Source organism: Alligator sinensis, unplaced genomic scaffold (assembly GCF_000455745.1).
Source record: "Alligator sinensis unplaced genomic scaffold, ASM45574v1 scaffold469_1, whole genome shotgun sequence".
NCBI classification, from domain to species: domain Eukaryota; kingdom Metazoa; phylum Chordata; order Crocodylia; family Alligatoridae; genus Alligator; species Alligator sinensis.
Window position 1 is genome coordinate 571764 of NW_005841934.1, and position 12748 is coordinate 584511.

A 12748-nucleotide genomic window follows, 5' to 3' on the forward strand; every position below is an offset into this window, starting at 1 on the left:
ATACCCAGGCGTGTATTAGACCTTCTGCCCCGCTGTAAAGCCTGCTGTTCCCCGCACCAGGGCAGTGGGCAAGGGTCTGTGATCTGGCAGACCCTCAGTACCTGTTTGGTTGGGCTCGGGCCATCCGTTGGAGATTGTATTACTGGAAATTTGAGTTAAAGCATTGGGAGATGAAGGCATTTTTTTGGAGGAAGCGCGTGCTCCACATGGGGAGCCGCCTGAGCTCTGTGGACAGACGCTACATCAATTGAAAAGCTGCATCGGGGAGAGGAGCCATGTAATCACAGGGATAACAAAATTATCCATGGCAAGATAGCGTCACAGTCACAGGCTCTGTATCCCTGCCCACCCACCCCCATCTCTGCCTCCAGTGCTGAGGGTCACTCTTCTCGATCTGGTACAGAAGTTTGGTTTTCTAACCTAAACTGATTCGACGTAAGTGCACATCACACCAGGTCTAACTTAGACTGGCTTTTCTGCCATGTTTAGGCTGGTCTATGCATGCTGAACTTCTGTATGGTTACGGGTTTAGATGGATTTTCGATCACTTGGGTTTATGTGCGATGTCTGTACCTGGCCCGCAGGGATCGGTTATACTCAAGCAGCCTTCTGCCCTTTCTGGCTATTCGTCTGCTCCCATCCTCAACCCTTCAGGAATCATCCTGAGCTCTTCCTCCACGTTTCTAACATGCAGTTGGACTGCAAATCTCAGCATTTCTTAAAGCTCCAGCTCCTGGAGTCATATGACTCTTTGGGGATCTCCGCTTGCTTTCTTTCAGTACATTTTTAGCTCTTGTGAATGCAAAAAGAAAAAAAAGATGCTGAAAACATGAAGCCTATAATGCAATAAAAATCCCCCCTCGTACACCTGCCGCCCTGTAACTGAAGCTGGTCAGGAGAGCTGCATGGGCACTTAACTTCCTTTGCACAAACCGCTCTATAAACACGAGCCATTTCAGTTTGGGCAGAACGGAGCCTTTCATTTGACCCAAAAAGTAGCTGTCCTGCATTTTCTTTCATGATTGAAACAAAGGCCCAAGTCAGGATCTTTCGCTGGACCGCGTTTCCATCCCCCGCACAACTCCAGCGGCAGGGCCTGTGAAAGGCAGGTCTTATTACATTCGGTCCATGCAGCCAGTTTAAAAATGATTTCTTTACATGTTTGGCCAGCTTGTGGTGGCCGAGACTAGCTGGAGTTGCCCTGCAAGGTTCGAATGGTTTGTAGTTGAGCTGTTCTGGGTTTGGTAGACAAGGGCTAATCAAACAGTTACCAGTTTTCTTCTGTACGTCCACGTGCAGAGGAGATTTTGCTTCCCCGTGGACTCTTGTTTGGTTTTGATCTTTTGTTAGGTTTGATCCTTGCTTCCTCAGTCAGGTGGATACCCTTTGCCCAAGTCCAACCCTAACAGCATGCAGTTCTGTGGGTGCAGCATCCCGGTACGAACCGTCCTGCAGAGATGACGCGAATCCTGCATTTTGGACCGACTATCAGAAAACATTACAGCCCCGCTCTTCTGAGGGCTTCACCCCTAGCTGTCAGTCGAGCTGCATGATGACAGGTGTCCAAATCCTGCTCCCTGATACAACAGTGTAAATCTGTGGGTAACTCCGCTGGGTTACAAGAGCATGACGCTGGATTTATGCCATAGTATAATTGACGGGAGGATTGACCTGAGCGCCTTTAAAAGGAGCAGAGCAGAGCTTGCCTGGTCCCCTGCGACAGTGCAGCAAATGCCCAAAGGAAGTGGGGTCGGACTTGGTTTGAATGGGATGCAATCGGCATCGGACGTTTTTGTCGGACTTGATTTAAATGGGATGCGACCGATGTGGTTTTCTGGGCTGGAAGGCAGGGACTACGGTTGTCACCAGAAACATGATTTTCCCGTGGGTTGGGAGAGGTACCACAAGCGCAGTGAAGCTTTGGGAGTGAGTGACAGCTCAACGCGTGCCTGCTTTTTGGAAGCTGGATGGACCGGGGTGCGGTGGCGAGAACTGGCCACTTTTCAGCCAGAGGTTACGGGCTTGGATACCTCTTAAGCCTTCTAAAAGGGCAGGGGCTGCTTTTGTGACATGAAAGGCTGGGTCGCAGCCTTCACTCCGGTATGCGCATTGCAGAAGCCACAAACAGAAATCGGCCCCCTCGTTAGCAGCCTCAAAGCAACCAAGGACTCCATTGGCATGGAAACAGGACTATTTCTTTCACTCCAGAGGTGCCCCCGGAGGTCAGGGCTGAGGCACATGAGCAGTATTTGAAGGCTTGTGTTACTGCTGTCCGTGCTGTACCTGTCCTTTAGGCACAGAGCACTTGTGCTCTCGCTCCGTCTTCTCCCACGAACGTTAGCAAAAAAGGCTCTTGAAATCCTTCAGCTGTTTCTAAAAGCAGGCAAAGTACATGTATAGAGATAGATAGATATAGATACAGGTATAGATCCATAGATATAGGTATAGATCAATATAGGTATAGACCTATAGATACATACGTATGTATAGGTATATAGGGGTGTGTGTGTATGTATGTATCTATATGTAGGTGTATATATATAGGTATAGGTATGTGTATATATATATGTAGGTATAGGTATATATAGAGAGGTAGGTGTGTGTGTATATATATATGTAGGTATGGGGGGTGTGTGTGTGTGTATAGGTGTGTGTGTATAGGTATATATATGTAGATATAGATATATAGGTGTGTGTGTGTGTGTATATATATATAGGTGTGTGTGTATAGGTATATATATGTAGATATAGATATATAGGTGTGTGTGTGTGTGTATAGATATAGATATATAGGTGTATGTGTATAGGTGTATATATATATAGGTGTGTGTGTATAGGTGTGTGTGTGTGTATAGATATAAATATATAGGTGTATGTGTATAGGTGTGTATATATATATAGGTGTGTGTGTATAGGTATAGGTATACATCGATATAGGTATATCTATAGATATAGGTATAAATCAATAGATCGATAGATATAGGTATATCTCTATAGCTATAGGTATCAATCAATAGATCGATAGATATAGGTATATCTCTATAGCTATAGGTATATCTCTATATATCTGTAGACAGGTATAGATCTATATATCTATATAAAAAAAAACGTGGCCATGCTATTTCTGACCCAGCTGCATTGCTTTTCAGCATGCTCTTCAGGTCTGTTTTTTCCCTCTCCTTGTATAAATGCCGCTGTTAACCAAAAAAAAAGAACACCTTCTTTGCAACTCTTGAGTTGGTCTAATGAAAGATATCGCTTCTGTACAAAGAGTTTGTTTGCCACTGTTAGCCATAAGCATGGATTTCTTAGGGTGGTACCTTCTATTGGACCAGCTGCACAGCAAAGATAGAGTTAGACAAGTTTCCAAATGTGAGATGCAAGCTTCTTTGGGTAGAGGTGATATCTTTTATTAGACCAACTGAATAGCTGGAAAAAAGTTCTTCTTGGTCGTGTCTGATTAGTGAGAGCTGGCGCGGTTAGCAATAGGAACTGCAATTGCTCCAGAGAGCTCTAGACCTCTTATTCACACGAGTCATCCCGGTGACTTCAGGCAAGTAAGGGCAGATGTTGGTTCTAAAGAAGCCGACATGCAAAGACATTTGGAAGGGTGCATGCCCTGTCCTCCTGTCACTCTCCTGACCAGCTTCAGTCGCCGGGTGTCAGGTCACGGGGTGTTTAACTGCCTTGAGGGACTGGAGTTAAATTTTGCTAAGCTTTATGAAGGTGTGCAATAATTAACTTGCTAACTATAGCTCTCAGCATCGGGATACCTGGGTCAGAGGAGTCCTTATGAACTTTGTAGACTAACAACTGAAGAGCAGACCCTAAGTGGTAAAACACCAGGTTATGTATTCAAATGGCATGTGATAATAAGTTAGTTTAAAAGCGCCGTGCTTTCTTTTTTCTAACCGGGGAGAGAATGTTAATGCTGTTAGCTCAGAAGCTGCTTTTTTTTTTCCCCCTCCTACTGCGGTGTTCAGCTTTTATGAACTCGAAGCTGAACTGGAATTGCTTTCATTGTCACATGCCTTATTTAATTGTGCAAAATGCTTTCTATTCCCAAGGACAAGTTAATGTGGAAATGGAAAGGATTATAGCTGTTAGGGATAAGTGATCACTCTCTTTTAATTTTTGATTTTAGCATAACAATGGTTACTACTTCAAAAGCAATCCCTGGGTCTGCTCCTGTCACCCTTACTAATGCAGTCAGTCATTGTACAGGGCCCGACGCTCTCTTGCCGTGCTCCCCTCTTGGCCTGATCCAAAGCCCATTTAAATCTGGGGGAACGAGTTGCACCGACTTTAGTGCAAGAGACATTTGGACAGGCTTCCCATCTACATGATGCCAAAATGAGGGCAGAGTGGGTATAAAATGCTGTCAGCAGTGCTATACACTCATTTGATATTAGTGTAAATGAGCGTGCCAGATTCAGGGTGCTGGTGGAAACAGACCCAGAGGACCTTCACGTATGAGAAAGGTTGCAGAGTTGGACCGACTTCAGTATAGTAGCAGTTACGAGGGAAAGTCAATCTGCAGATAGTTTGCAGGACACAAGAAGTTTTGTGTGTTTGATAAGTTAAAGCAGTCATTAAAACAGACTAGGTTTAAAGGACCAGCGCTCTAAAAATATTATGTTATTTTTTTCCAACCTTTTTAAAACAAACATTGATGGCTGAATCTGCCCAAAGATTCGGTTTCATCTGTGGTTGGATTATGAATCTATTTGTTGCATTGCTTTAAATGGTAGACACTTGTAAACTCATCTAGTAATTGGGAGTTGGGTTCTTCTGAGAATAGAAGAGTATACGTTGTTACTTAAACCCATCCAATTACTGTCATGTGTAGGCAGGTGTTTTCCAGGTCATTTGGTAGAACAGAGGCATTGCCAAGCAAATGTTTTCCTTCCTGTTTTCTGCTAATACATCAGCACGGTAGATAACTGCAAAATCAGGTGGAAAAATATCAGCCCTGTTTTGGTTTTTTTTTGTCTTTAGCTCAAAATAAGCTAGTTTTTTCATTGCTGTCCATGCTGCAGTTGTGAACTGTCATCATTCAATAATGCTCTTCTGGGATGATGGGAGAGTTTTTCATTTCAGCTTAATTAGGTCGCAGGATGCAAAGCCATTCAGCAGTTATACATTTATATCCTGTGGTCATTTTAATGGTGACACGTTAGATATCAACAAAATTAGGCCCATATAGCTCTCTCAGTCTGTGCACACAACTCCCGTTAAAGCTGATGGGAGTTTTATGCATGGATTGAGAGTGGTATATTGCCATTAGGGTTTAATTTTTTACAAATTAAAATGTACGGTTTCTGGTTGAGTTGCAGTTACGCGCAAGAAAGATGGGGGGAAGATAACAGCCCATTATTGTCAAAGTCCATGAGCGGTTTTAAATCTGATGCTGCCCAGCTAAAGCTGTGATTAGATTTTTAGTAACTAGACTGGAATACATAATATATAAATATGACTGCAGCCTTCAGCTGGTCCTGTAGAAATCACTCTCTACCTTGGAGAATCGGTTGTCTTTTAAAGCACGCCCTCGCCCAACTTATAGTCCATTTTGCTATTGCAACAGCAATGATTAGGATCCTTTTTTTTAACTTTGTGTATTTGTCAACTTTCTGGCTGGGTACGATTTGGTTCACGGCTTCCCTGATGCTAGCAGGGCAGGTGGGACTCAACCTGTGGCCCCCAATCTTTGGCCTGGGCAGGACTCCCACATCTGGCATGCCCTGACTTCATGCGGCACACGTGACTTTTGTGGCGCGCTGCCTCCCTGATCCAGGCTGCAGGATCAGCGACTCTGGCGATACAATCCTTTCTTTTCCTGCAGGCTTTTCACAGAGCAGGCAAAAAAAAAAAATGTTATGAAGCATGAAAATGTGATTATGAAAGCAGAAAAAATAGGTTGAGGACTCGGGGCAAGCACAGCCCCTTGGACCGTTTTGAACTCATTTCTTTTTTTAATGGCTCCGTTTTAGGTTGGAGATTCCTCTTTAAAGGGTCATTTGAATTTCTCGCTTTTTGGAGTGATGGAAAGAATAGTCGATAAGGCTGCTTTAAATCGCTGTTTTCAGCTCAGCTGAACTAATTTGCACTCCCCTAGAGATCTGCACCTATCCATATAGAGACTGTCCTATGTCATGGTGCGGTTCCTATTAATTGGGGATTAGACACCTCCGTTCTTATATCCTTTGGGCCTATGAGACTTGCCTACCTTCCTCTCTCTGCAAAGTTACACATGTACATAACTGGCCTATATATAGATATATATATATATATATATCCACCTGATTAGTATGTAATTATAGCATTATTGAAAAAGTACGAGCAAAATCACTGGTCTTTGATGCCACTTAAATTTTTAAATCGGCTCATCATAGGAAGGGGCTAATTGCATGCAATTCATCCACGAGAGACTGTTCAGCTCGGCAAAATAACGTAAACCCAAATCAAAACTGCTCATCTAGGCTACAACCCGGGCGTTCTTTGTAGCTTTGCTTTAATTTCATCACGGCTGACGAAAAATATCAAATTCCCTTATCTGACCCACCGAGAACGGTACAGGAAGCCAAATATTAGGCAACAAAGGGATGTCTGGTGCTCGAACAAGATCAAAACGATAGGGAACTTCTCAGCTATTTTCCACGGGTAGTTTCCTTTTTGGGCTGTTTCAAGTAATAATTTCCAACGTACTGATTTTTAAATATGCTCCTAATGATCAAGGCCCAGCTGAGTGTCTGGCTCATTCGCTATCCAACTGGGTATGGTGAGCTTATCCCCTGTGTATACAGCATAACATTTAAATGCTAAGTGTACATACATATATATATACAAGTGGCCTGTTTCCATGCTGATTCCTATCCAGGTAATGCCATAGCGGCTTTGAAGTTGTGCTAGTATGGAAGCAGAATTAGGCCTGATGCAAGAGCAGCATAAATGGAGCGATCCAGTTATATATGACTGCTGAGGGCTATCCAGACGTCTCACTTAAAGATCAGTTAATCGTCCGCACCTAAACTGTCTGACGGTATTTTGCATCAACTAAGAAAACAGGGAGCGAATGCAGAGAGGTTGGTATCGGTGAGCATTTAGCATTTAAGTGCTATGCTGTATGTTCATACACAGGGGATAAGCTCACCATACCCAGTTGGATAGCGAATGAGCCAGACACTCAGCTGGTCCTTGATCGTTAGGAGCATATTTAAAAATCAGTACATTGGAAATTATTACTTGAAACAGCCCAAAAAGGAAACTACCCGTGGAAAATAGCTGAGAAGTTCCCTATCATTTCGATCTTGTTCGAGCACCAGACATCCCTTTGTTGCCTAATATTTGGCTTCCTGTACCGTTCTCGGTGGGTCAGATAAGGGAATTTGATATTTTTCGCCTGCCGTGACGAAATTAAAGCAAAGCTACAAAGAACGCCCGGGTTGTAGCCTAGATGAGCAGTTTTGATTTGGGTTTACGTTACTTTGCCGTGCTGGACAGTCTCTCGTGGATGAATTGCATGCAATTAGCCCCTTCCTATGATGAGCTGATTTAAAAATTTAAGTGGCATCAAAGGCCGGTGATTTTGCTCGTACTTTTTCAATAATGCTATAATTACATACTAATCAGGTGGTAAATCTTAATTGTACATGTTCCATATGTTTTCTTGGGCCATGCTCCCTCTTCGCTCTGCCATCTCCGTATCAGCGTGGAACATACTTTCAGGCTGCTTTTTTGTTTTGACTAATTGAATATCAAAAGCGGTATATGTGAAACTTCCTGGATCCTATTCTTTAGTCAGCAGCAGCTGTGTTATTAGATGACCTTTAGCGTTTCTGTGGCACAGAATAATAAGAGTGGGGGGGGAAAAATAGTTGAAGCACAGCCATGCTATTGTTTCAGGCAGAAATGAATCGCATGCAATTGCTTCACTCATGGGGCCAGATCCCGACATCCTTATTTAGTGGAAAAAAACCCCAAAAAGGCAGGATTTGGTTTTTCATCCGTGGTGCGTGGGACTGGACAGGGAGTCTGAGAGCCAGTGTAACGATCCTAGCGGGAGGTTTAGGCTGCGTGGGCTCTTTGGGGTGCAACCCGGTTTAACAGAGCGGCATTAGCACGTGCTAAATGTTAAGCATCGTTGGCTGAAAGTTTAAAAAAGCTTTTCAGTGCTTTGCTAAACTGTAGCCTTCTGTTTAGTGCTTGGGTTTTAATTAAAACAAAAGGGATGATTTTAGGAGGTAGGCCACTAGGAGTACGTCCAGCATGCCATGCACGTGGTTCTGAACGGGCTTCATCCAAAATATATACAGTCTTTCATGTCTGTCTTTTGAGTTTTGGGGGGTTTGTTTGTTTATTTATTTATTTATTTTTAACCCATAGGGCATGAAAACAGTCACAGAAAGAACAGGAGGAAACACCGGCGGAGACAGTGGCAAGAGAGTGGTATTTTATCCGATATAGAGGTATTAAAAGACAGCATTGCAGCAAGTCAGTTTTCTACCTATAGCAACAAGACTGGGAATGCCGGTGAAAAAAAGCCGCACCGAAGGACAAAGCGATTTCTCTCGTACCCGCGGTTTGTGGAAGTGATGGTGGTGGCAGACAGCAGGATGGTTGCCTACCACGGGGCTAATCTGCAGCACTACGTCCTAACATTAATGTCAATAGTAAGTGTTCAAACTGAGCAAGGATCGAACCCTCTGCTTTTACTGCGATGAACTACGCAGCTTGTCCTTTCCTTTGCCTGCTGGGATAAATTGGGCTCGGGTTGACCAAATTTCAAGCCCATCTCCTCCCACAGCCCCGGGGGCTGGGACTGTCGCAGCCTTGTGCTCCTTGGTCTTTAGTCCACTTGCTATTGGGGCTGATGCGCCAAAGAAAGAAAATGGGACGTGCGCCCTGGGTGGGTCAGAAGGTGGCTTTGCTGGATCCTGGGATTTGTAGGTTCCTGCCAAAAGGAAGGAGAAACTATAAAGGAAGGAGAAAATATAACATGAGGCTCATGTGGGTCGTTGCAATCAGTTGACGTCCCTTTATGAAGGCAGGGGTCTTTGTGGCTCATACCGTTGCAGGCAAAAAGGGGATAGTCTTGATGGTGCCTTCCTTAACTCTTCAACTTGTTCAGGAGCATTTCAGTGGCTTCATCTTCCATTGACTCCTTGCATCCAGATCAGTGACCAGCTTTGAGAGGTCTTGCCTACCCCCAGAGCTCTTGTGCTGATGTTTTGCACAGGAGCAAGTGCCGTTGTGTTTCTTAAAACAAAGTCTTTTGCAACGGAGTGATAAGTATGACCAGGATAACCATCCTTGGAGGTTTGTAAGACCCAGCTGGACAAAGCCTTGACTGGGATGATCTACTTGGAGATGGTCCTGCTTTGAGCAAGGTGTTGGACTAGATGACTTCCTGAAGTCCCTTCCAACCCTCATTTTCTATGCTTCCTTAAGTTTCCGATTCCTCCTTATACCTGCAATTATATCCGATGACGGGACATTTACCAGCAAGGAAATGTGTTTGATATTGACTTAAATAATTAACACGGTGCCTAGCAGAGGAGGGATGTCAGGGGGCTGGGGAAAGAAGTAACAGGATAAATCTAAATTTCTCCAAAAATGAAAGATTTCCAGAGGGTGGTATACAATGTAAATCAGGGAAGATAAGCCCATGCTTAAATGTTCATAAAACACTTATTACAGGCAGTTGAGTGGGCACGACCATCAAACGTGACAAGTGATTTTGGGTGTCTTGTTTGAGAAATATATTTAGCGGGTTATGATTTTCAGAGCTCAACATGTGTGCCACCTGACGCTGGGTAACCCAGAAGCAGAAGCACATGAAATCCCTCCTTCCTTTTGAAAACCATGGCTGGTGAGGGCTATGGGCAGAGTATGCCCCAGCAACGTGGTGATGATAGATGTGTGCAGAAATGAAGTCAAAAAGGCTTGGGCCAAGAAGGCAATGTTGGGGTTCTGATGCACAATATTTTTCTTTCGTATTGTAAAATGATGCTGAAATCTGCAGTGCGATTTACAAGCACCACAAGATAATTTGCTTCAATTAGTACTGTTGCACCAAGGGAGCGAGCAAAATAGCTGACAGGCAAGAGAAATAGTCTCCCCTGCCCAGAGCAGATGATGGAACAGATTTGCATTGCCTTAATTCTTTGTTTGTTTGAATGCCACCATTAACTTTGAATTTATCTTTCAATGCAGGTAGCCTCTATCTATAGAGATCCAAGTATTGGAAATTTAATTAATATTGTTATTGTGAAATTAGTCGTGATACATAATGAGCAGGTAATGAAAGTATTTTTTTTTTTTTGCTCTTTGAGTTTGAAGTAGCGCAGGTAGAAAAAACTGATAGGAAACGACTAAAACGCACCTCTTTTTATACTCTTTTTATGGTTAGGATGGTCCTGCCATCTCTTATAATGCCCAGACAACTTTAAAAAACTTCTGCCAATGGCAGCAATCACAGAATCACCCTGAAGAAAGCCATCTACCCAAACACGATACTGCTGTGCTTGTGACCAGGTAGGGTGCATTTTTATTGACGGCGTAGCCACCGGGGTATTGCAAGAGGCATATCTACATGCCTTGCCTACCGTGCTGGGTGGTGGTTTGCCTAGATGTGCCTGCCATGCTCTCTCACCTACTCCTAGCAGAGTTTGAGCCTTATCATGTTTGAGCCATGCTACTGCCTGATGTGCTAGGTTTGCAGTGTAGATATGCCGAGGTAGAAGCTATTGGTTTATATAAGGCACGGGATCATCAGAAACTGGGTTTTGGTAGCACAGGCATTAAAAGAAGCATTTGCATCACAAATATGGAAGCAACGTCTTAATGAAAAGAAATGCCTTCTTCTGTCCTCATGCCTTTAGGATTATAATAATATTCAGGGCCTGTTTATCATCCTGCTGATGTAAATGGCCAACGCTCTCCTTGCCTTTGGAGAGGAGGTTGTCGGCAGTAGGATCAGGCTTCAGAGCTGTCCCATGTACTGGATGTTTGTATGGCAAAATCAGCTTGAGCATGCCAGGGGCAGAACCCAGCATTGCTGTTGAAATATATATATTTGTTCTAATTTTGTGTCTGTACCTGTACTTGCTTTGCATGAGCATTAAGTGTCGAGTCTGTTCTGCTTTCAGGCAGGATATTTGTAGAGCTCACGACAAATGTGATACGTTAGGTAAGCTCTATTTCTTTCTTTTGCAATCTTTTTGTGGTGACAGTGTTAATAAGTACTTAGCCGCAAGGCAACAGTTCTTGCTTGTTTGCGTGACCTTATCATAAACCTGCTGCTGTCTCCCTAGGTCTGGCCGAACTGGGCACCGTTTGCGATCCGTACAGGAGCTGCTCCATCAGCGAAGACAACGGGCTGAGCACGGCTTTCACGATAGCACATGAACTTGGCCATGTGTATGTTTTATGTAAATAAGTTTTATATTTAAGTCACCGGCAAAGTTTTATCTTTAAGTTCCAGGACCTGGAAACCGCAATGTGCATTAGCTAGAATTTGGGATCGAGGGAGCCGAACCGGCTGAAAGGGGTTTGGTGCACGTGGGAAGTGATGTGAGCACAGGGAGGGGCGAGATGCAGACAGCATTTGGGAGGTGCTGGGTGACACCGCAGCCCAAGGCCAGTACCTGCCGCTGTCAGAGCTGCCCCCGCCTGGGTGTGTAGCTTGGTCAAAGTCAGCGCGGTGCTCATGCCCGGGGACAAATTCCAGCCCCACCAGGTACAGTAGAGATGGATAGGGCACTATGCACCAACTCCCAGCTGTTTCGGCCCCCGGGGCAATTTTCCTGAAGAAAAGCCCATGTTGATGAACGTGAGCATCAGTGGATGCTTGATTCCAGAGATGGTCACCTCCCAGTAACACATTTTGCAGCCAGGAGGCAAAAGAAAAGACCTGGTTCGATCCTATAGTCTTTTGCCCTGCAAATGCCAGGTATATGACTGATCCCCAGTTAAAATACCAGGTTTAATCTGAAATGAAGGGCTGGGATGATCAGTGAGTCCTACCAAACTGTGTATTTGTTGGAGCAAATGCATGGGGCTGGCTGGAGGCATTCTAGTTTTAGCTGCTGTTGTGTTGGGTGTTTTGTTTTTTTTCATTAACTTTCCTGTTAGAAATCCCCAAAGATTTGGCTTTCCCTAAATTTAACTTCACCGACTCCATGTACAAGGATTTCAGGGGGCTCAGGTGGTCCTGAACAGGAAGAGCCACATTGCTCTTTTACAGGGGCTGTGGGGAAGAGTTGGACGTAATCTGGATGGAAATATGAACACATCAGGCTTTGAATGTAGTATCAAACTGGGACTTTTCCCCTCTTCCAGTAGCAACGCGGCTCTGGCTGGTCAGTCTCTGTTGCACATTTCCAGCGTTCTTCAGTATCTCCAGTGCTGCAAACCTTACGTGGGTTTCTGCTGATGCTGATACCGTGTGGCATTTTGCAAAGCTAGCCCATGAAATACAAGAGCCAAGTCTATCCTTTGTGGAACCCCATTGATGCAGCACAGGCAGCAGCAGGGATGAGTCTGGCCTTGCCTGTTTGAAACTAATCCAGCGTCATTAGCGATCGCTCTGCTGCCAGGATGTTGCCCAGTCATGCTTCCTGCACACAGCAGGCGTCAGCCATCTGCGGCTGGTCAGCCCCAACGGTGGACATCCAGTGCGACTCTCAACCATGATTTGCATTGGCACTGATTACTGGGAGCTGGAGTCAAAACTGCTCTGGAACCGCTC

The 12748-nt window shown here is 44.4% G+C and overlaps 1 protein-coding gene across 5 annotated transcripts in view; it reads left to right on the forward strand.

Moving 5' to 3' along the window:
- ADAMTS9 (ADAM metallopeptidase with thrombospondin type 1 motif 9) overlaps window positions 1-12748 on the forward strand; it is a 106846-nt gene that overhangs the window by 8099 nt on the left and 85999 nt on the right. For all 5 annotated transcript variants that reach the window (XR_003093072.1, XM_025199046.1, XM_025199048.1 and 2 more), the window contains exons 4-8: window positions 8383-8669; window positions 10213-10296; window positions 10409-10533; window positions 11148-11188; window positions 11313-11418. Coding sequence is in view for 4 of the 5 variants with exons in the window: in XM_025199046.1 (XP_025054831.1) it covers window positions 8383-8669; window positions 10213-10296; window positions 10409-10533; window positions 11148-11188; window positions 11313-11418 (643 nt within the window). In the remaining variant the exon portion in view is untranslated. The remainder of the gene's footprint in view (window positions 1-8382; window positions 8670-10212; window positions 10297-10408; window positions 10534-11147; window positions 11189-11312; window positions 11419-12748) is intronic.